We start from the raw sequence: 18,544 nt of genomic DNA, 5'->3' as shown, positions 1-18,544 counted from the left end.
TTCCTTTGGACTACTGTGGAATGTTTTTACTAAGTGTCAAAGAAGGATTATAAAATCTTCCCTGTATTGTTATTTTTTATGTTCATAAATCTTAAGAGTAGTAGCTGTCTTAAAATGCTTGTTAACACTTAGCTCCACCTAGAGAACATGTGATAATTGGCTTTTTAGGAATTTTTTCAGGAAGTTTGAGCCTTTCTTTAAAAACTAAAGTGAAAAATGAAAAGATAGAATAAAGAAAAATATTGATGTTAAGGTGAGGAAATAGTTTGATGTTAATCCTACTATATTAATTGACATTAATTTGTGACATTAATTTGTGTTTTCAGATGACAGTATGTATTATGAAATCTTGCACTGGGAAAATGTAGATGGGAGCATCGTGGTGTCTTTTATCATTTGCAGTGCAATTTATAATTCACAAACCTTAGACTTTTTGTGTTTTACAGTCTGTTGCCAGAATCGGCCAAACTGGAACAAAGTCTGTCTTCTCACAGAGCGGAAATAGTCGAGAGGTAACTCCAATTCTTGTTGCACAAACACAAAGTTCTGGCCCACAAACAAGGTATTTATTGTGGTGTCATTATTTGATATTATTTGGCTTTTCTTGCTATAAAACATGACTTTATTCCCTTTAGGCAGGTTTTGACCCTCCCTGAGATTCTAGAATGACTCTTACAAGTTTTGAATATGTCATACTAGAAATTTCTAGGGGCACCTGGCTGGCTCAGTCGGTAGAGCATTAGACTCTTGATCTTGGGGTTGTAAGTTCAAGCCCCACATTGGGTGTAAAGCTTACTTAAAAATAAGATCTTTCAAAAGAGGAAGGAAGGAAGGAAGAAAAAAGTTTCAAACTTACTGAAAAGACTAGTATAATTTTTAATTGAGTATTTTTTTAAAGGCTTATTTTTTTTGTAGAGTGAAAGAGTGCAGGGGAGAGGCAGAAAGAGAAGTGGGGACAGAGGATCTGAGGCAGGCTCTGCGCAGTCAGCAATGAGCCCATTGTGAGGCTCGAACTCATGAACCGCAAGATCAAGACCCCAGCAGAAGTCCAATGCTCAACCGACTGAGCCACCAAGGTGCCCCTAGTTGATATTCTGAACACTCCTCCAAAATAATTTTCTTATTAAATGACCTTCGTTGGTCAAGTACAATAGATTTCATTCTCCTCTTCCCCTATTATGCACTTCTGTATACAGATCATCTTTTGGTAAACCTTTAAATAATCCATTTCCACACAGAAATGGTGTTAAATAGGATTTCTTTTCCTGTTCAAGCACTCAAAAATAAATCATAGCTAGTGTTTTAAAAGAATACGGCTCTGTCTTCTAAAATAGTGAATGTGTACTATAAGACTTAAAACAGACACTCACGTGCATATACCTTGACTATATAAAAGACCTCAATATTTCTGAAATGCCAGGATGGTAATCTTATCATGAGAGCCAACTTACAGACAGATGACAGTGATTGCCTGGGCTCGATTATGAGAAGGAGCCTGAGGCCTCCTGCAGAACAACATGATAGAGGCTGAGTAAATGCTAATCCTAAAGAATATGGAAACGTAATTTACTGAATAATACATTTCACTTCAAGCTAAACAAATACACTAACTTTAATAAGCAACTATTAATGATTTTGTATGAGTTATGGGGTGTTTTTTTTTTTTTTTTTGTATTATTGATTCTATTTTGTCTCATTTATTGTATTAGTTTCCTACAGCTGCCATAACAAAGTATTGCAAACTAGGTCACTTAAGACTACAGAAATGCATTCACTCACGGTCACGGAAGCTATAATCCAAAGTCACGGTGCTCACAGGGCCATACTTCCTCCGAAGCCTTCAAGGGAAGATCCTTTCTTATATGGTCCAGCTTCTGGTAGCCTCAGGCATTCCCTAGTTTGTGGGGGCATAACCCAGTATCTGCCTCTGTCTTTACATGGCCATCTTCCCTGTGTGCCTTTGTATCCAAATTTCCCTCTTCTTATAAGGGCATCAGTCATACTGAATTAGAGCTCACCCTAATGGCCTCATCTTAACTTGATTACATCTACAAGGACCCTACATCCAAATAAGTCACAATCACAGGTACTGGGGAGTTAGGGCTTCAACATATTCTTTGGGAAAACAGTTCAACCCATAACATTGTCTTATTAACAGTTACTCTTTATTTTGTCTTTTTAGAGGCTGTTTTAGTGTTTAGAGTATACACTTTAACTTAAAGTCTATTTTCAAGTAATGTTGTACCACTTCATATACATCATATACCTTATAACAGTATGTTTTCATGCTCTTCTCCACATCTTTATACTATTATTGGCATATATTTTGCTTCTACATGTGTATAAACTCCACAGTGCCTTGTTGTGGTTTCTCCCTTAAATACTTATCTTCTATAGAAATTTTTTTAAATAAGAAAAAGAAATCTATTTTATATTTACCCACATATTTACTATTTCTGGTCCTCTTTCTGTAGGTCCAGACTTCAATTTGGTATTCTTTTCCTTCATCTTGAAAGACTAAAATTTCTTATAGTCCAAGTCTGCCAGTAATGAATTTTTCAGCTTTTGTACGTCTAGAAAAAAATTTTTACTTTACCTTTGTTTTTGTTTTTGAAATAAATTTTCACTGGATATAGAATTCTCGTTTGCAGTTTTTTCTTTAAAGATGTTCTGCTGACTTCTAGCTTGTGTTGTTTCTGACAAGTCTGCTCTCATTCTCATTTTTGTTCCTCTATATGTAATCTATCTCTTTTTTTGTTTTATGATTTTCTTTTTATCACTGATTTTTAAGTCATTTGGTTGTGATGTGCTCTAGCGTAGTTTTCTTCTTTCTTGGCCAGAGATCGAGAGCTCCTTGATCTATGAGTTCATAGTTTTTATCAAATTTAGCTAATTTTTGGCCATTTCTTCTAATATTTTTTCTGGTCATGTCCCCCTCTCTCCTTCTAGGACACCAAATGTATGTGTATTAGACTGTTAAGTTGTCCCCACAGCTCAGTTTTGTGTTCATTTTCATTTCTAGTCTTTTTCCTCTGTTTCATTTTGGATAGTGGTTATTGCTGTGTCTTCAACTTACCGATGTTTTCTTCTGCAGCGTCTGGTCTGCTGTTAATCCCATCCAGTATGTATAGATATTTTTAATCTCAGATGTCCTATTTTTCATCTCCAGAAGTTTGATTTGCTTCCCTCCTTTAACATGCCTATTCTTTCTTCTACCTTTTTGAGCATATGGAATATATCTATAATAGCTTTTTTAATGATTTTTGTCTACTATTTTACTATGTTATTTCTGGGTCTGTTTTTTATTGATTTTTTTTTCTCTGTTCAATATAAGTTATATTTTCCTGCATCTTTGTATGCCTAGTTTTTTTTTTTTTATTGGAAATTTTACATTGTTGAGTGCTAGACTATTTTATTTTCTTTTAAGTACTTCTGTTTTGTTCTGCGATGTAGTTACTTGTTAACAGTTTGTTCCTTTAGGTCTTGATTTTTAAGTTTTGTTAGGTACGACAAGAGTGGCCTTGAGTCTGGACTAATTATGCTTCGCTATTGAGGCAGTATCCTTTGAGTATCTACTCAATGACCTGTTGAGTGTGAGGTTTCTTAATTCTAGCTATTGAAAATATGGGCTACTCCAAGCCCAGGGTGATCTCCAAGAATGGTTCTGCCAGCTCCTTTCCAGTAGTTCTTTCTCTAGATTCAGGTAGTTTTCCTCACTGTAATACTGTAGTAAGTTCTGGTACTAATCACCCAGACTTAGTATAGACTCTGCAGGCTAATAAGATCATAGTCCCAACAAGACTTATCAAACCTCATTGACTTGCCTGCTGCAAATTCAGGGGCTTCCTGGGTCACCTTCACTTCTGACCAACTAGCTACAAATTTGAGGGTTCTCGTTACTCTCTCAGGCTTAGTAATTTGCTAGAACAATTCACAGAATTTAGGAAAGTTCTCTACTTACAGCTTGATCATAAAGGGTACCAGTCAGGACCAGACAAGTAAGACTGAGGTCTGGGAGGGTCCTGAACACAGTGCTTCTATGTCCTTTCCCTGTGGAATCAAGATATGTCCCCTCACCAGCACATCAGTGTGTTTGCCAACCTGGAAGTTACACTGAGCTTTGATAGAATTTTTATTGGGGTTCATCACATGGGCATGATAGATTGTATCATTGGCCATGTGATTTAACTTAATCCCTAGCCACCCTCCCCTTCCTAGAGACCAGGCTGTTAACACTTAGCTCAAAGCTTTAACCCTCTAACCAGTGGTTGGTCTTTCCAGCATGGGCAGCCCAGTATCCCAAAACTGTCTAGGGCCCCATCATGAGTCATTTCATTAGCATAAATTCAGGGACCTGCCATAAATAACAGACACTCCTATCACTTGGGAAATTTAAAGAATTTAGAAGCTTCTTCTCATGAATCCAAGACAAAGACCAAATGAATTCTTTATTATAACGTACCTTATTATAACACACAGTTGCACTACTCAGTTTTCAGCTGAGGATTCTAGGAAAACTTCCTGCAGATCTTTGAAGCTCTCCCTCTTTGTAGCTCTCCCCTTTCTAGTACTCTGCCCTGCATATTCTAGTTGCCTTCACTACCCAGAAGTCTCAGCATTTTCTTCTCTGCACAGGGAGACCCTGAGTTCTATTTGTGTTCCCTTTCCCAGCACCGTGTCCTCAGGACTCTTCCTCAGGCATATGTGCTTGCTGTCCAATGTCTGAAAAACATTGTTTCATATCTTTTGTTCGGTGTTATAGTTGTTTAAGATGGGAGAGTAAATCTGGTCCATAGGGTTTCATTACAATTGGCGGTGGAAGTCTGTTCTTTTTTTAGAAAGTTTTTTTTTAGAAATGATTAGAATAGCCTAGTTCTCTTAGCTAAATTGCCCCAAAATTTTACATATCATTTTCTCTATATTAACCTATAAAAATCATTTTTATAATCTTTCCAAGGCATCTTTTTATAACTGGTAGGATATTTCCGATTTTATTACAGAGCCATAAAATGATACTATTTACAAAAGCTTTTTTAAAAAGTGTTTTAACATAAGTGGTACATAATGACATAGGTAATAAGTGATAGAACTTGATCTCAAACCTCAACAGTCTTGATTCTAGAGCACATTCTTTTCCTTCTCAAGCTCCTAGTTAAACAGATGCAAGTTATAAAGAGATATGTATATTTCACATGCTGTGACCAATGTTTCAAAACTCACACAGTATCCTGCTTCATTTTTCTGATGCCTGTCAGACTTTGAACATTGTTTTCTTTTGTCAAATTGCCCTTTGGAGCTAACAGAACCCTAATGAAAATTATAATAGAGGAAGAGTTTGTCTTCTTCAGACTCCTAGCCCCAGAATCCTCTTACTATTATTTTTACTTCTACCCCCACAAGAGTTATGTTATACAACTTTTTGTGGCATTTAAGAAGTCTCAGCATTTTTCTCAGCATTGTCCTCCCTATAAACTGCTCCATGGATCAAACTATTCCCTCCCACTTCTCAGACAAACTCTTCTATAGTTAGGTAATAGTATTGACAACATATAGTTCACATTTGTAATGTAAATGACACATAGTTGTTCAAATAAAGAATATTGTACTTTTAAAAATGGATTGGTTTCTGGAAAAGACAGAACTATGGAGACAATAAAAAGATCAGTAGTTGCCAGGAGTTGGAGGGGGAGGGATGAAGAGGCAGACCCCAGAGGTTAGGGCAATGAAAATATTCTGTATGATAGATACCATGATGGATAGATACATGTCATTATACCTTTGTGCATACCTATAGAATGAACAAAACCAGGAGTGAACTCTGTGATAAACTATGGACTTTATAGAATGTCAGTGTAGGCTCATCATCTGTAACAAATGTAGCAGTCTGGTGGGGGATGTTGATAGTGGGGGAGACTATGCATGTGTGGGGACTTGGGAGTATATGGCAGCTCTCTCTGTACCTTCCCCTAACTTTTGCTGTGAACCTTTTTTGTTGTTGTTATTAGTTTATTTATTTATTTTGAGAGAGAGTGTGAGCAGGGAAGAGTCAAAAAGAGGGAGAGACAGAATTCCAAGCAGACTCCACACTGACAGCACAAGCCTGATACAGGGCTCAAACTCACAAACCATGAGATCGTGACCTGAGCCAAGTCAAGAGTCCAATGCTTAACCAGCTGAGCTACCCAGGAGCCCCTGCTATCACTTTAAACTGCTCTAAAAAAATAATCTTAATTAAAAGAAATTATCATAAAATAAAATTAATTCATCAACCTAAATGACATCCTTTGCTGAAATCCCTACATTGAGATTCTGTCTTTTGAAAGGGTTAAGGACCACGTGGGCTTTCTTTACTCACTGGTCAGTATCTCTTTTATTCTCCAAAGCCTCTTTGACTCAAATCCAGGTAACTTAGTGGTATTTCCCATAAATTGTAAACCATTAAGCCCATAGACTTACCCACTCTCAGATAACTCCAGGTTTTAAGTTTGCTCACGTTTTTTTTTGAGAGCGTGAACACACATGTGGGGGAGGGACAGAGGGAGAGAGAGAGGAGGAGAGGATCTTAAGCAGGCTCCACGCCAGCGTGAGCCCAGCCAGCGTGGAACCCAGCTCAGGGCTTAATCCCACAACTGTGAGATCACGACCTGAGCCGAAATCGGGAGTTGGATGCTCAACAGCTGAACCACCCAGGCGCCCCTAAGTTTGCTTACTTTTGAAGAATAGAATCCTTGTATCTTAGGGTTTGCCTTTAAAGTAAAAAAAAAAAAAAAGTGCCCAAGCAGTTGTTAGATTCCTTTGTTCTAAACAAAATAAACCTTGATGTGGTTGTTTGAATTTATAGGGAAATTATTTCTCAAGTATCAGTTGTTACAATGGTATTTATTTATTGGCAGATATCCCACATTTAGACCGTCCCTGTCCAACTATCTTTTTTCTCTAGCTTGGTATAGTTGCAAATGAAGGCTAGAAAGAATTAGTTTATAGATGTGTTTATCATTTATTGACCCAGAATTTTTATGTGGATTGTTTTAAGTTCAAATTAGCAGTTTCAGATAGAGTGAAGACTGGTCCTATAATCGTCATCATTTTATGGTAACACAGGTTTTAAATCCTGAGTTTTCATAGAGGGATGACAGACTGACCAAACTCACCAAACTAGAGTGCAAACATGAATGAATATTTTGTAATGCATCTGAATCGAATCCATAGTTACTGGTCATAGCTGGGGTTTTTTTTTTAATGTCTACTTTTCCTCATTTTTTTTTAGTACAACACCTCAGGTATTGAGCCCCACTATCACATCTCCCCCAAACGCACTGCCTCGAAGAAGTTCGCGACTCTTTACTAGTGACAGCTCTACAACCAAGGTAATTTAAAGATTTCTGTATGTCACATTTCCTTAACACGTCCCTCTCTTAAATTTCAGTTCATTGATGACTCCCATCTCTAATGAATAAATTCAGAGACTATTTAAAATTTTTTAATATTTTTTTGATTGGGAAAGCTGTCTATAACATTTGTAAATTTTCTTGGTCCTTCAATAAGTATTCTAAAACATTGTTCTAAAGACAAAATTATTGTGATGGGAAGCAGATCAGTGGTTTTTAGGAGTTAGGACTTGAGGGACAATGTGACTACGGGGTATAACCCAAAGGATTTCTTTGTGTAATGGTTGGACAGTCCTGTATCCTTACTGTCGTGGTTGATTACACAAATCATACATATGACAAAATTTCATAGACTTATCACACCAAAAAGAAAGAAAAAAGAAGCACATGATTTCATCATGTAAAAACTGATGAAATCCAAGTAAGAACATAGTTTAGTTGATAGTATTAAACCAATTCCAGTTTTCTGGATTTGATGGTGTGCTATGGTTATGTCAGATACTATAACACATGTCCTTTGTTTTTTTTTGCACAATTGGAGGGCCTCATTACGCCCTTGGTAAGTTTTCTTGGTCCATCGACAAATATGGACAATTTTTAACTCTGACATGAACAAATCAACAATTTTATGACTTATTAGCTATAATACTCTGAGACAATTAGGTAGTATTGCATTCATTTATTTTCTAATTTTTAAGTAATAAATGAAACTGATACACTTTCAGAAAAGAGCAACACTTAATGCAGATTTACCTTACATACTAATATATTAATACAATTTATTTTCAGAATTGCTGCATTTAAAGTTAAATGACTTTGAAAATTTTTGATTTATAAATCTTTTCTGAGAAAAATATAGACCATTCAAGACTGAACATTTATTTTGTGTCTACTACTTGAGAAAGGATTGGGAAATCTAAAATACATGAGTTTAATAAGTGTGGAATTTTCCTCTTTTTTACAGGAGAATAGCAAAAAGTTAAAAATGAAGTTTCCACCTAAAATCCCAAACAGAAAAACTAAAAGTAAAACTAACAAAGGAGGAATAACTCAACCTAACTTAAATGATAGCCTGGAAATTACAAAATTGGACTCTTCCATCATTTCAGAAGGGAAAATCTCCACAATCACACCTCAGATCCAGGCATTTAATCTGCAGAAAGCAGCAGCAGGTCTGTGTCAATGCTTAATGTTTGCTTTGTATTTTATTTTATTCACTTATTTTAAGTAATTTTTTTTTATGTTCATTAAAGTACCTTCCATTTTTTTCCAGATAGAGGTTGGGATTTTTAATAAATTATTTTGTATTTAGCCTTTCTAGAAAACCAAACTATTTTACTGTGTTGTTCTCCTTTGTTTACTATATTGTTTTCTCCTAGAAGGTTTGATGAGCCTTCTTCGTGAAATGGGGAAAGGTTATTTAGCTCTGTGCTCATACAACTGCAGAGAAGCTATATATATCTTGAGCCACCTACCTTCTCACCACTACAATACTGGTTGGGTACTGTGCCAAATTGGAAGGGCCTATTTTGAACTGTCAGAGTACATGCAGGTAAGAGATAATTTAAATTTCATTAAGATGCCTATGTTTGAGACAGCTAGACCTAAAAGGTCAATATTTATTATGTAATGTCTTTATTTTCTGAGCATTTGTAATTTATAAATAGTCAAATTTTTTCTTGTGTTTAAGGAGTAATTTAAATTTGGGGGATTGCTTGAAATAGATTTGTAGAGGGGAGCCTGGGTGGCTCAGTTGGTTAAGTGTCTGACTTCAGCTCGGGTCATGATCTCACTGCTCTTGAGTTCAAGCCCTACAATGAGCTCTGTGCTCAGAGCCTGGAGCCTGGTTTGGGTTCTGTCTCCATCTCTCTGCCCCTCCCCTGCTCGCTCATTCATTCTCTCTCTCTCTCTCTCTCTCTCTCTCTCTCTCAAAAATAAAATAAACAAAAAAAGAAATAGATTTGTAGAGAGTCCAAGTCATCCATATATTCTTATGTGGATATTTGTACATACTCAGTTGGATCTGAAAATCTATATTACCATGTAACAGATGTTTATAATCAAACCTTTTTCTACTATATGCAGAGTTCCTCCTGGGATGAATTTTTGGCATTTAATATATTTAATAAACTTGAAAAGTGCAATGAAGAAAATTTTATATAATCGAGGACACAATGTCCTTCACAAGACTTTTACCCTTTTAATTATATTCATTGCTTAAGTTAATCTGTTTATACCAGAAAAGGAGAGTATTAATATCAAGCCAAAGAAAATTCTAATTTCCAATTTAAATTTTCCCCCTAGTTCATCTTCTGAGCATTTTCTCTCCTCACCCCTAAACTTAAAAAAATAAAAAAAACAACTTTAAGAAACCTACATATTAATTAAAATTTCTCTAATACAAATTATTTAAAGTTTATAATAAAGTTACTTTTGCTCTCTTTCAATTCTATTTATTCAGTGCGTGTTATGTCTTAGCCTCTTCTAGACTCTAATATAGCTAGACAAATAATTGCTTGCCTTTATAGAGCATGCATTCTAGTAAGAGAGACAGGTTGTAAGCCAATAAATCTATAAGGATGGTAGCACTAGGTCAGAGGAAGTAAAAAATGAGGCATGGTAAGATCGCAGGGCAATAACATATGGTGGTATTTTCTAAAAAGTATGCTTAGAGAAAGGTCACTCCTCCCGTCATGAACCATGCAAAGACCTGAGGGTGAAGTGTTTGTTCTTCCAGGTAGAGGATAAATGCAGAAGATACCACCTCGAGTATTTTTGCATGGTAAAGCGAAAAGTGTTGTTGTAGACACATAGCCTTATTCATTGCTAGAAGTTCCATGTTCAGGTAATGGCCCTTTACTGGTACACAAGAACTGTGTTTGGCAAGCCCTTTTCAAAATTATTTCTGATTTATTGTTTCACAGGTACTTTAAAATACATAATTTTTATTGTTTCCCTCTAACTATAGAGCAGTGACACAGATACTTAACAGAAGCCTTTGTTTCAACTTAATTTCATGAGTTTGGTTTTTTTGTTTGGTTGGTCGGTTGGTTTTGTTTTTGGTCTATGCCACACTTTTCAGAGGAAGCAATAGATCCTGAAAAATTTTAAACCAAAAGATTTGCAGAACCCATATTTGACTTGTGGTTAAGTACATCTTCTTAGAACCAATGCCGATTTGAAAAACTTACCTGTATAACTTTTAAGGTATTTCAGGGAAGTTACAAATCATTAAGCTAATTATACATAGTATATGGCCATTTCTTGGAGTTCCTAGTTTTATAAATCCAATTTTCTTATTTTCTGCCATCTTCATTTCATTAAGAACACTCCTAATCTTTTTGATTCTTTGTTTTAAATTTTTTAAAACATTTTTATTTATTTTTGAGAGAGAGAGAGAGAGAGAGAGACAGAGCGTGAGCGGGGGAGGGGCAGAGAGAGAGGGAGACGCAGAATCTGAAGCAGGATCCAGGCTCTGAGCTGTCAGAGCCTGATGCAGGGCTCAAACTCACAAACCATGAGATCATGACCTGAGCCAAAGTCTGTGCTCAGCCCACTGAGCCACCTAGGTGCCCCAATATTTTTTATTCTAAACCAAACTTGACTTTCAGAATTTTGAACTTTTGAATCAATAAACTAGGGAACCACTAATTCATTTGGTATAACCCAAAGCTTCAAGGTGAGAGAAACAATTCTAAGGGCTGTGAGTGTAGGGAGGAAAAAATTAGCAGAGGAGGGACCCTAAAGTCAGGAGAGGTCTGCAAAAGAAAAGGGAATTACTAGGTTGGGACTACATTTCCCATCAGGTACAACTTTGGAGGTTGTGCTCAGTACTCAACATGCCTCAGTGCTAGTGGCCAACTGAGCCTGGTTTTCCCCTAAAGTTATTCTTTCTTTCTTTCTTTCTTTCTTTCGTTCTTTCGTTCTTTCGTTCTTTCGTTCCTTCGTTCCTTCTTTCCTTCTTTCCTTCTTTCTTTCCTTCTTTCTTTCCTTCTTTCTTTCTTTCATGACAGCTTGTTTTGTTGTTGTTGTTGTTATTTTAATTGTTTTAAATGTTTATATATTTTTGAGAGAGAGAGACAGGGCACGAGCAGAGGAGGGGCAGAGAAGGAGATACAGAATCCGAAGCGGGCTCCAGGCTCTGAGCTGTCAGCACAGAGCCCAACACGGGGCTCAAACTCACAAACTGCAAGATCATGACCTGAGCTATAGTCGGATGCTTAACCGACTGAGCCACCCAGGTGCCCCTTCCCCTAAAGTTTTCAACTCAGCCTCTCAATAGAAGTCACTGCAAAAGTAGTTTTGTGTTACAGAAGTCATTATTGTTTCACCTTTCCTGAGAGAGTTATTCTGTGAAGCCATTATTAAGACTTAGAAATGTGTGTTTTGTGAACTAAATAATTGACTCATCCTTTGCAAATTGTAATTTTGTATAGATTTCTCCTCTGTTTGGTGGAAACATAGATTTGCTTTCACAATTTGTGTTCTTACTTTTTTACCATGATTTGTATATACCTAGTTTGACCTATTGTCAAAGCTGTTCAATTTGGCTAATTCACATCAGCGCTTAAAACAAGGCAGCATTTAGGTCTTATGAGAACAGTACCCGGTATTCTCCCCGTATATATGTAAATGGTATCAACTTGTTTTCCCCTTAACTAGTTTTTTTCTTATTTCAGGCTGAAAGAATATTCTCCGAGGTTAGAAGGATTGAGAATTACAGAGTCGAAGGCATGGAGATCTACTCTACAACACTTTGGCATCTTCAGAAAGATGTTGCTCTTTCAGTTCTTTCAAAAGACTTAACAGACATGGATAAAAATTCACCAGAGGTATGTTAACTGAAACACTTGGCTTATGTAGTTGCCTCTTGATCACCTTTGACACGTGGGGATGAAGCAAATAATTCAGACCCCATTTAGCATCATCCATACTTACTTTTGCATCCTTCTCTATAGACCAGGAGGGATTCAGAGAAGAGAAAGTCCTAGAGTGTGTGATGCAGATTCACGAGCATGTATTTCATCCAAGAATAATCAAGATTTGGCTACATGAACATTGCTGTTGTCAGCAAAATTGGTGTTCATTAAGCAGAAATTATGCAGATTGGAAAAAGTGCTAACTAAAATAGTGCTTTTTATTGTCATTTTAAGACACAGGCACAATTCATTTACACGCTTCAGTCCTGTAAGAACACTATTTCATTGCATGTCAGGAATCGTTAGTGGTACTTTTGTAACATATTTAAGCTTAGAATTAAAATCATTCAGGGTGCCTGCGTGGCTCAGTGGGTTAAGCAACTGACTTCGGCTCAGGTCACGATCTCATAGTTTGTGAGTTCGAGCCCTGCGTTGGGCTCTGTACTGACAGCTCAGAGCCTGGAGCCTGCTTCAGATTCCGTGTCTCCCACTCTCTCTGCCCTTTCCCTGCTCATGCTCTGTCTCTCTCTCTCTCTCAAAAATAAATAAAACATTAAAAAAAAAAATTCAGTTCTCATTATTCTTGATAGTTATGTTCAGTAGTTTCTGTGAACACTGAGTTAGCAAAGACTGAACCATTGCTTCTGGCACACACACCTCACACAGGTTATATATATAATTTTTTTTTTAAGTTTATTTATTTTTGAGAGAAAGAGTACAAGTCAGGGAGGGGCAGAGAGAAAGGGAGAGAAAAAGAGAATCCCAAGCTGGCTGTCAGCACAGAGTTGGACTCGGGGCTTGATCTCACATGAGATCATAATCTGAGCTGAAACCAAGAGTCGACGCTTAACCACCTGAGCCACCCGGGCACCCCCAGATTATATTCTTAAATCGTAAAAACAACTCATCCTGGTAGATTTCTATTTTCTTTATTTTATAAAAGAGAAAACGAGGTTCAGAAGTGTTCACTAAGGTGATTTGTCTGAGGCCTCCCTGCAAAGGTGCTAGAGTTGGGAGTCTCTCACTGTCCACCTGGCCCCAGTGCCAGAGTTTCTTGCACTGAGCTGCCCCTCCACTTGCTGTCCTCTGGTCATCTCTCTCTGAGAGATGAAACAGGGAGGCCTAGAGTGGCCTTTTTTGACCTCATCTGAGACTGTGCCTGTTGGACCACTCATATGTTGGGCCCACAGTGACCACTAACATACTCCATGTTGATTTGGGTTTAACAAATACTGTAAATTTTAGCAAGTAGACAAATTCGCTAATATGAAATCCTTAAACAATGAAGATCCACCGTATCTATTAAAAAACATTGATTTTAGTCATAAATTTGGTTTTGTTAGAAAAATTGAAACAAAATTTTAACTGTACGCTTGTGTTTTGTTTCCATTTTTTTAAAGGCCTGGTGTGCTGCAGGGAACTGTTTCAGTTTGCAACGGGAACATGATATTGCAATTAAATTCTTCCAGAGAGCTATCCAGGTTGATCCAAATTATGCTTATGCCTATACTCTACTAGGGCACGAGTTTGTGTTAACTGAAGAATTAGACAAAGCATTAGCTTGTTTTCGAAATGCTATCAGAGTCAATCCGAGACATTACAATGCATGGTAAGTGCTGATGAAGTGCAAAGACAATGTCCTGCTGATAGGACTGATCCTCAGTAATTTGTCTTGTTAGAAATCTCTATTGTCATGAACTTAGTTACTAATACTTAAGAATAGTACATACTGGTTGCTAACTAGTAACCAAATTTTTTATGTGAAATGTATACATTTAAGAAACTTTTAAATTAACTAATGATGACGGAATACCAGATCCTTATACTCTACAGTTTCAACCTTTTCTCCTACCAACCTTCTGAAAGTAATCGATTTTGTTACTTGATTTGTTTCTTTTTCTTAGAACACTGACATCGTGATTAGGATAGACACTGATTGGGAGGGAGGGGACACGGTCTCTTTGCCATGTGCGCCGTGCACTCTGTCCCTCACTCGCCTCCAACAGCCTGCCTCATCACCCGCATGCGCTGCCGCTGCCCTTCAGAAATGCTTGGATTACCTGCAGTCCTTTGCCAAATCAGGCCAGCGTCCAGGGCACTGGCTCCTCATCTGACTCAGGCCGATGCCAAAGATGTAAAATTTGGTGCAGATGCCCAAACCTTAATGCTTTAAGGTGTAGACCTTTTAGCCGATGGCTGTAGCTGTTACCATGAGGCCAAAGGGAAGAATAGTGATTATTGAACAGAGTTGGGGCAGTCCCACAGTAACAGCAGATGGTGTAACCGCTGCAAAGTCACTTGACTTAAAAGATAAATATAAAAATACGGGACTAAACTTGTTCAGGACGTTGCCAATAACACAAACGAAGAGGCTGGAGGTGGCACCACTACTGCTGCTGTCCTGGCAAGCTCTATTGCCGAGGAAGACTTCGAGAAGGCTAGCAAAGGTGCTAATCCAGTGGAAATCAGGAGAGGTGTGATGTTAGTTGTTGATGCTGTAATTGCTGAACTTAAGCAGTCTAAACCTGTGACAGCCCCTGAAGAAATTGCTCAGGTTGCCACCATTTCTACAAATGGAGACAAACTGGCTACATCATTTCCGACACAGTGCAAAAGGTTGGAAGAAAGGGTGTCATCACAGTAAAGGATGGAAAACCACTAAATGATGAATTGGAAATTATCGAAGGCATGAAGTTTGATTGAGGTTATATTTCTCCATACTTGATTAATACATCAAAAGGGCAGAAATGTGAATTCCAAGATACCTATGTACTGTTGAGTGAAGAGAAAATTTCTAGTGTTCAGTCCATTGTACCTGCTCTTGAAATTGCCAATGCTCACCATAAGCCCTTGGTCATAATTGCTGATGATGCTGGTGGAGAAGCTCTGAGTACGTTTGTTTTGAATAGGCTAAAAGTTGGTCTTCAGGTTGTAGCCGTCAAAGCTCCAGGTTTTGGTGACAAAAGAAAGAACCAGCTTAAAGATATGGCTATTGCTACTGGTGGTGCAGTGTTCGGAGAAGAAGGGTGACTCTAAATCTTGAAGATGTTCAGCCTCACGACTTAGGAAAAGCTGAAGAGGTCATTGTGACCAAAGATGATGCCATGCTCTTAAAAGGAAAAGGTGACAGGGCTCAAATTGAAAAAACGTACCCAAGAAATCAATGAGCAGTTAGATATCACAACTAGAGAATATGAAAGGAAAAGCTGAATGAACGTCTGGCAAAATTCTCAGATGGAGTAGCTGTGCTGAAGGTTGGTGGCACAAGTGATGTTGAAGTGAATGAAAAGAAAGTCACAGATGCCCTCAGTGCTTCACGAGCTGCTGTTGAAGAAGGCATTGTTCTGGAAGGGGGTTGTGCCCTGCTTTGGTGCATTCCAGCCTTGGATCCAATAACTCCAGCTAATGAAGATCAAAAAGCTGGTATAGAAATCATTAAGAGAACACTCCAAATTCCTGCAATGACCATTACTGAGAATGCAGGTGTTGAAGAATCATTGATAGTTGAGAAAATTATGCAGAGTTCCTCAGAAGCTGGTTATGATGCTATGCTTGGAGTTGTTGTGAATATGGTAGAAAAGGGAATCATTGATCCAACTAAGAACTGCTTTATTGGATGCTGCTGGAGTGGCCTCTCTGTTAAGTACAACAGAGTCCCCAAAATTGCTAAGGAAGAGAAAGACCCTGGAATGGGTGGAATGGGATGTGGTATGGGAGGTGGCGTGTTCTAATTCCTAGAATAGCGCTTTACCATGATTGATGAACTGTGACAGGAAGCTGAAGGCAGTGCTTAAGAGCTTCAGAGAAGTCGGTTGAAGGAAATGACTGAAGAAAAGGCTGGCTGATGTTTAAGAAAATCACTATAATCATCAGTTACTGGTTTCAGTTGACAAACATATAATGGTTTACTGCCATCATTGTCCATACCTACAGATAATTTATTTTGTATTTTTAAATAAGACGTTTGTACATTCCTGATAACAATGTAAGAGCCATGTGCCAATGTACTGCCTTCGACTTAAATCACTGCAGCTTTTTTACTACTATTTGTTAAAATCAGGATTTTAGCGCTTGCTATCACCAAATGAAAAGTTAAGAAGCAGTCTTTCCATGGAGAATAAGAATAATTGTATACAAAGTAAAGAAATATCCATTTATGTGACAACCTTTGTGTAATAAAAATTTGTTTAAAGTTAAAAAAAAAAAGGATAGAAACTGGGAAAGTGGAGAGGACTGGTGTAATCACCTGTTGGATCATAGAAAGTAAACATTGAAAACTCTGCACTAGTTGTTGCTCTTTGGCTGTGTTCTAGTTTATTAGATACTAGTTGAGTTCATTAGGTTTATTTAGAATTTAGTGTTCCAGTTTATTAAGTGATGTCTCTATTTAGGAAGTTACTAGCTGGCTCACATAGTTAACAAACTAAGAAGGCATTGAAAAAGTTCGTATTTCTGCCTCAATGCTGTATCTACTGCTGACATTTTATTATATTTTTCTTGACTGACAATTTAAATAACAAGAAGTATAATTGTGATATCATAACTCTGCCACAGTTTTTACGTCAGACGTTTTTTTGTATCTTTTGAAGTAATCATTATAGCAGTTGAATTTTCATTCTGTCACTAAATATGAATCACTATATTACTAAAACATTTTTTATTTGTGTATGTATGTTTTTTAATGGAGTACGTCTCATTTCTAAGTTAGGCACATTACCTGAAAGATGGCCTGACAGGTGCTAGCTTCTGCTGACATATTAAGCAGTCAGGCTTGCTGACACTGCCTTGTCTTCACATAAAGCACTCTAATATTTTAGTAATTCAGTTCTGAATAGGACTCGTGTTGTTTTTAAAATGTTTGGGTCTGCCCTATATTGCAATAATTGTGTTCTTTTTTAATGTTTTTATTTATTTTTGAGACAGACAGAGACAGAGCATGAGCAGGGAAGGGGGACAGAGAGAGAGGGAGACACAGAATCTGAAGCAGGCTCCAGGCTCTGAGCTGTCAGCACACAGCCCGACGCGGGGCTTGAACTCACAAGTTGTGAGATCATGACCTGAGCCAAAGTCGGACGCTTAACCGACTTAGCCACCCAGGCGCCCCGCAATAATTGTGTTCTTAAGAAACTATACCATACCAAAAATTGCTATAAAAATAATTGTTTCAGTTAGAAAAAAAGAAGTATTCAGATTGGTGAGCTTTCACAGGAAGAATTTAAATGTTGAGGTATTTAGGTAATTTTATGTATCTAATGAAACACTAAGGACATATATTATTCCAACTCCACAATAAATAGTCCTTTTGTTATTCTACCATCACCATTGTTAGTGCAGAGCTTTGTATACCTTTTCTTCACCCCTAACACAATTATAATGGTAAGCAAAGCCACTCAAATGTAAGAAAACATATTGTGCTTTTTTCTTATTTCATTAATTTGGTGCTTATTCCTCATTATCATTATCTAGTAGTGGCCAAGAAAGGTCTCCTTAATGTATATCAGTCACATTATGTTCATTTGAGGTTTTGAAAATTCAGAAGAAATACCTGTATATCAACTTAATATATTGTTACATAGCCTTCCAAATTTATAATTTGAAGTCTGTAGGAGTGTATTTTTGATACAGTGAGTGAGAGGGGAAGCAGAACATGACGCTATCTATGCATATGTAATTATAATGATACACGTGCGTTTGCACCAAGAATATGGAAGTAGCATTACTAGGAGTTTAGAGTTTAGAATCATAAAGGAAGGCTCTGATTAGAATCCTTATTAGCTGTATGAATGTGGGCAAGTTATTTAACTTCTCTAAACTTGGTTTCCTTATTTGAAAACATGAGTGATTACAGCACCTCTTTGTTTCCTTCTAGGATTAAATGAAAGAATCTAACAAAGTTAATTGGCACAGACATCATTAGCCACTTAGTGAAAATGAGGTGTTAAATCTAGATTGTAATGATGGGTTTAAGGATGTAGTTTCTTTTTTCTTCATTGCTAAAGTTCTATTTGATTGATTGATTGAATTTGATTTATTGTTTTTACTTATAAAAGGGACTTGTCTAAAATGTCTTGATGGTTTTTTTATCATGACTGATAGTTTTTGCCTTCTCTGACACCACCAGTATTTTTCTTTAGTTTATTAAAATGCCAGATTCCATATACACCCTTGTATTAAATTGGATTAAATTAGCAGCCAAAAGTTCATATCCCTAAATTTATATTTTATTTTATACTTTCA

The 18,544-nt window shown here is 37.1% G+C and overlaps 1 protein-coding gene and 1 pseudogene across 4 annotated transcripts in view; both read left to right on the top strand.

Moving 5' to 3' along the window:
• The window catches only part of CDC27 (cell division cycle 27), a 67,731-nt gene that overhangs the window by 35,858 nt on the left and 13,329 nt on the right, over window positions 1-18,544 (top strand). For 3 of the 4 annotated variants that reach the window (XR_003417770.2, XM_027052011.2, XM_027052006.2), the window contains 6 exons: window positions 447-562; window positions 7,268-7,367; window positions 8,353-8,560; window positions 8,768-8,940; window positions 12,068-12,220; window positions 13,708-13,916. Coding sequence is in view for 3 of the 4 variants with exons in the window: in XM_027052011.2 (XP_026907812.1) it covers window positions 447-562; window positions 7,268-7,367; window positions 8,353-8,560; window positions 8,768-8,940; window positions 12,068-12,220; window positions 13,708-13,916 (959 nt within the window). In the remaining variant the exon portion in view is untranslated. The remainder of the gene's footprint in view (window positions 1-446; window positions 563-7,267; window positions 7,368-8,352; window positions 8,561-8,767; window positions 8,941-12,067; window positions 12,221-13,707; window positions 13,917-18,544) is intronic. The other variant, XM_027052007.2, reaches the window with a different exon arrangement.
• On the top strand, window positions 13,924-18,539 carry LOC106988841 (60 kDa heat shock protein, mitochondrial-like; annotated as a pseudogene).

Source organism: Acinonyx jubatus, chromosome E1 (assembly GCF_027475565.1).
Source record: "Acinonyx jubatus isolate Ajub_Pintada_27869175 chromosome E1, VMU_Ajub_asm_v1.0, whole genome shotgun sequence".
Lineage (NCBI taxonomy): Eukaryota > Metazoa > Chordata > Mammalia > Carnivora > Felidae > Acinonyx > Acinonyx jubatus.
This window is presented reverse-complemented; position numbering and strand designations above follow the sequence as displayed.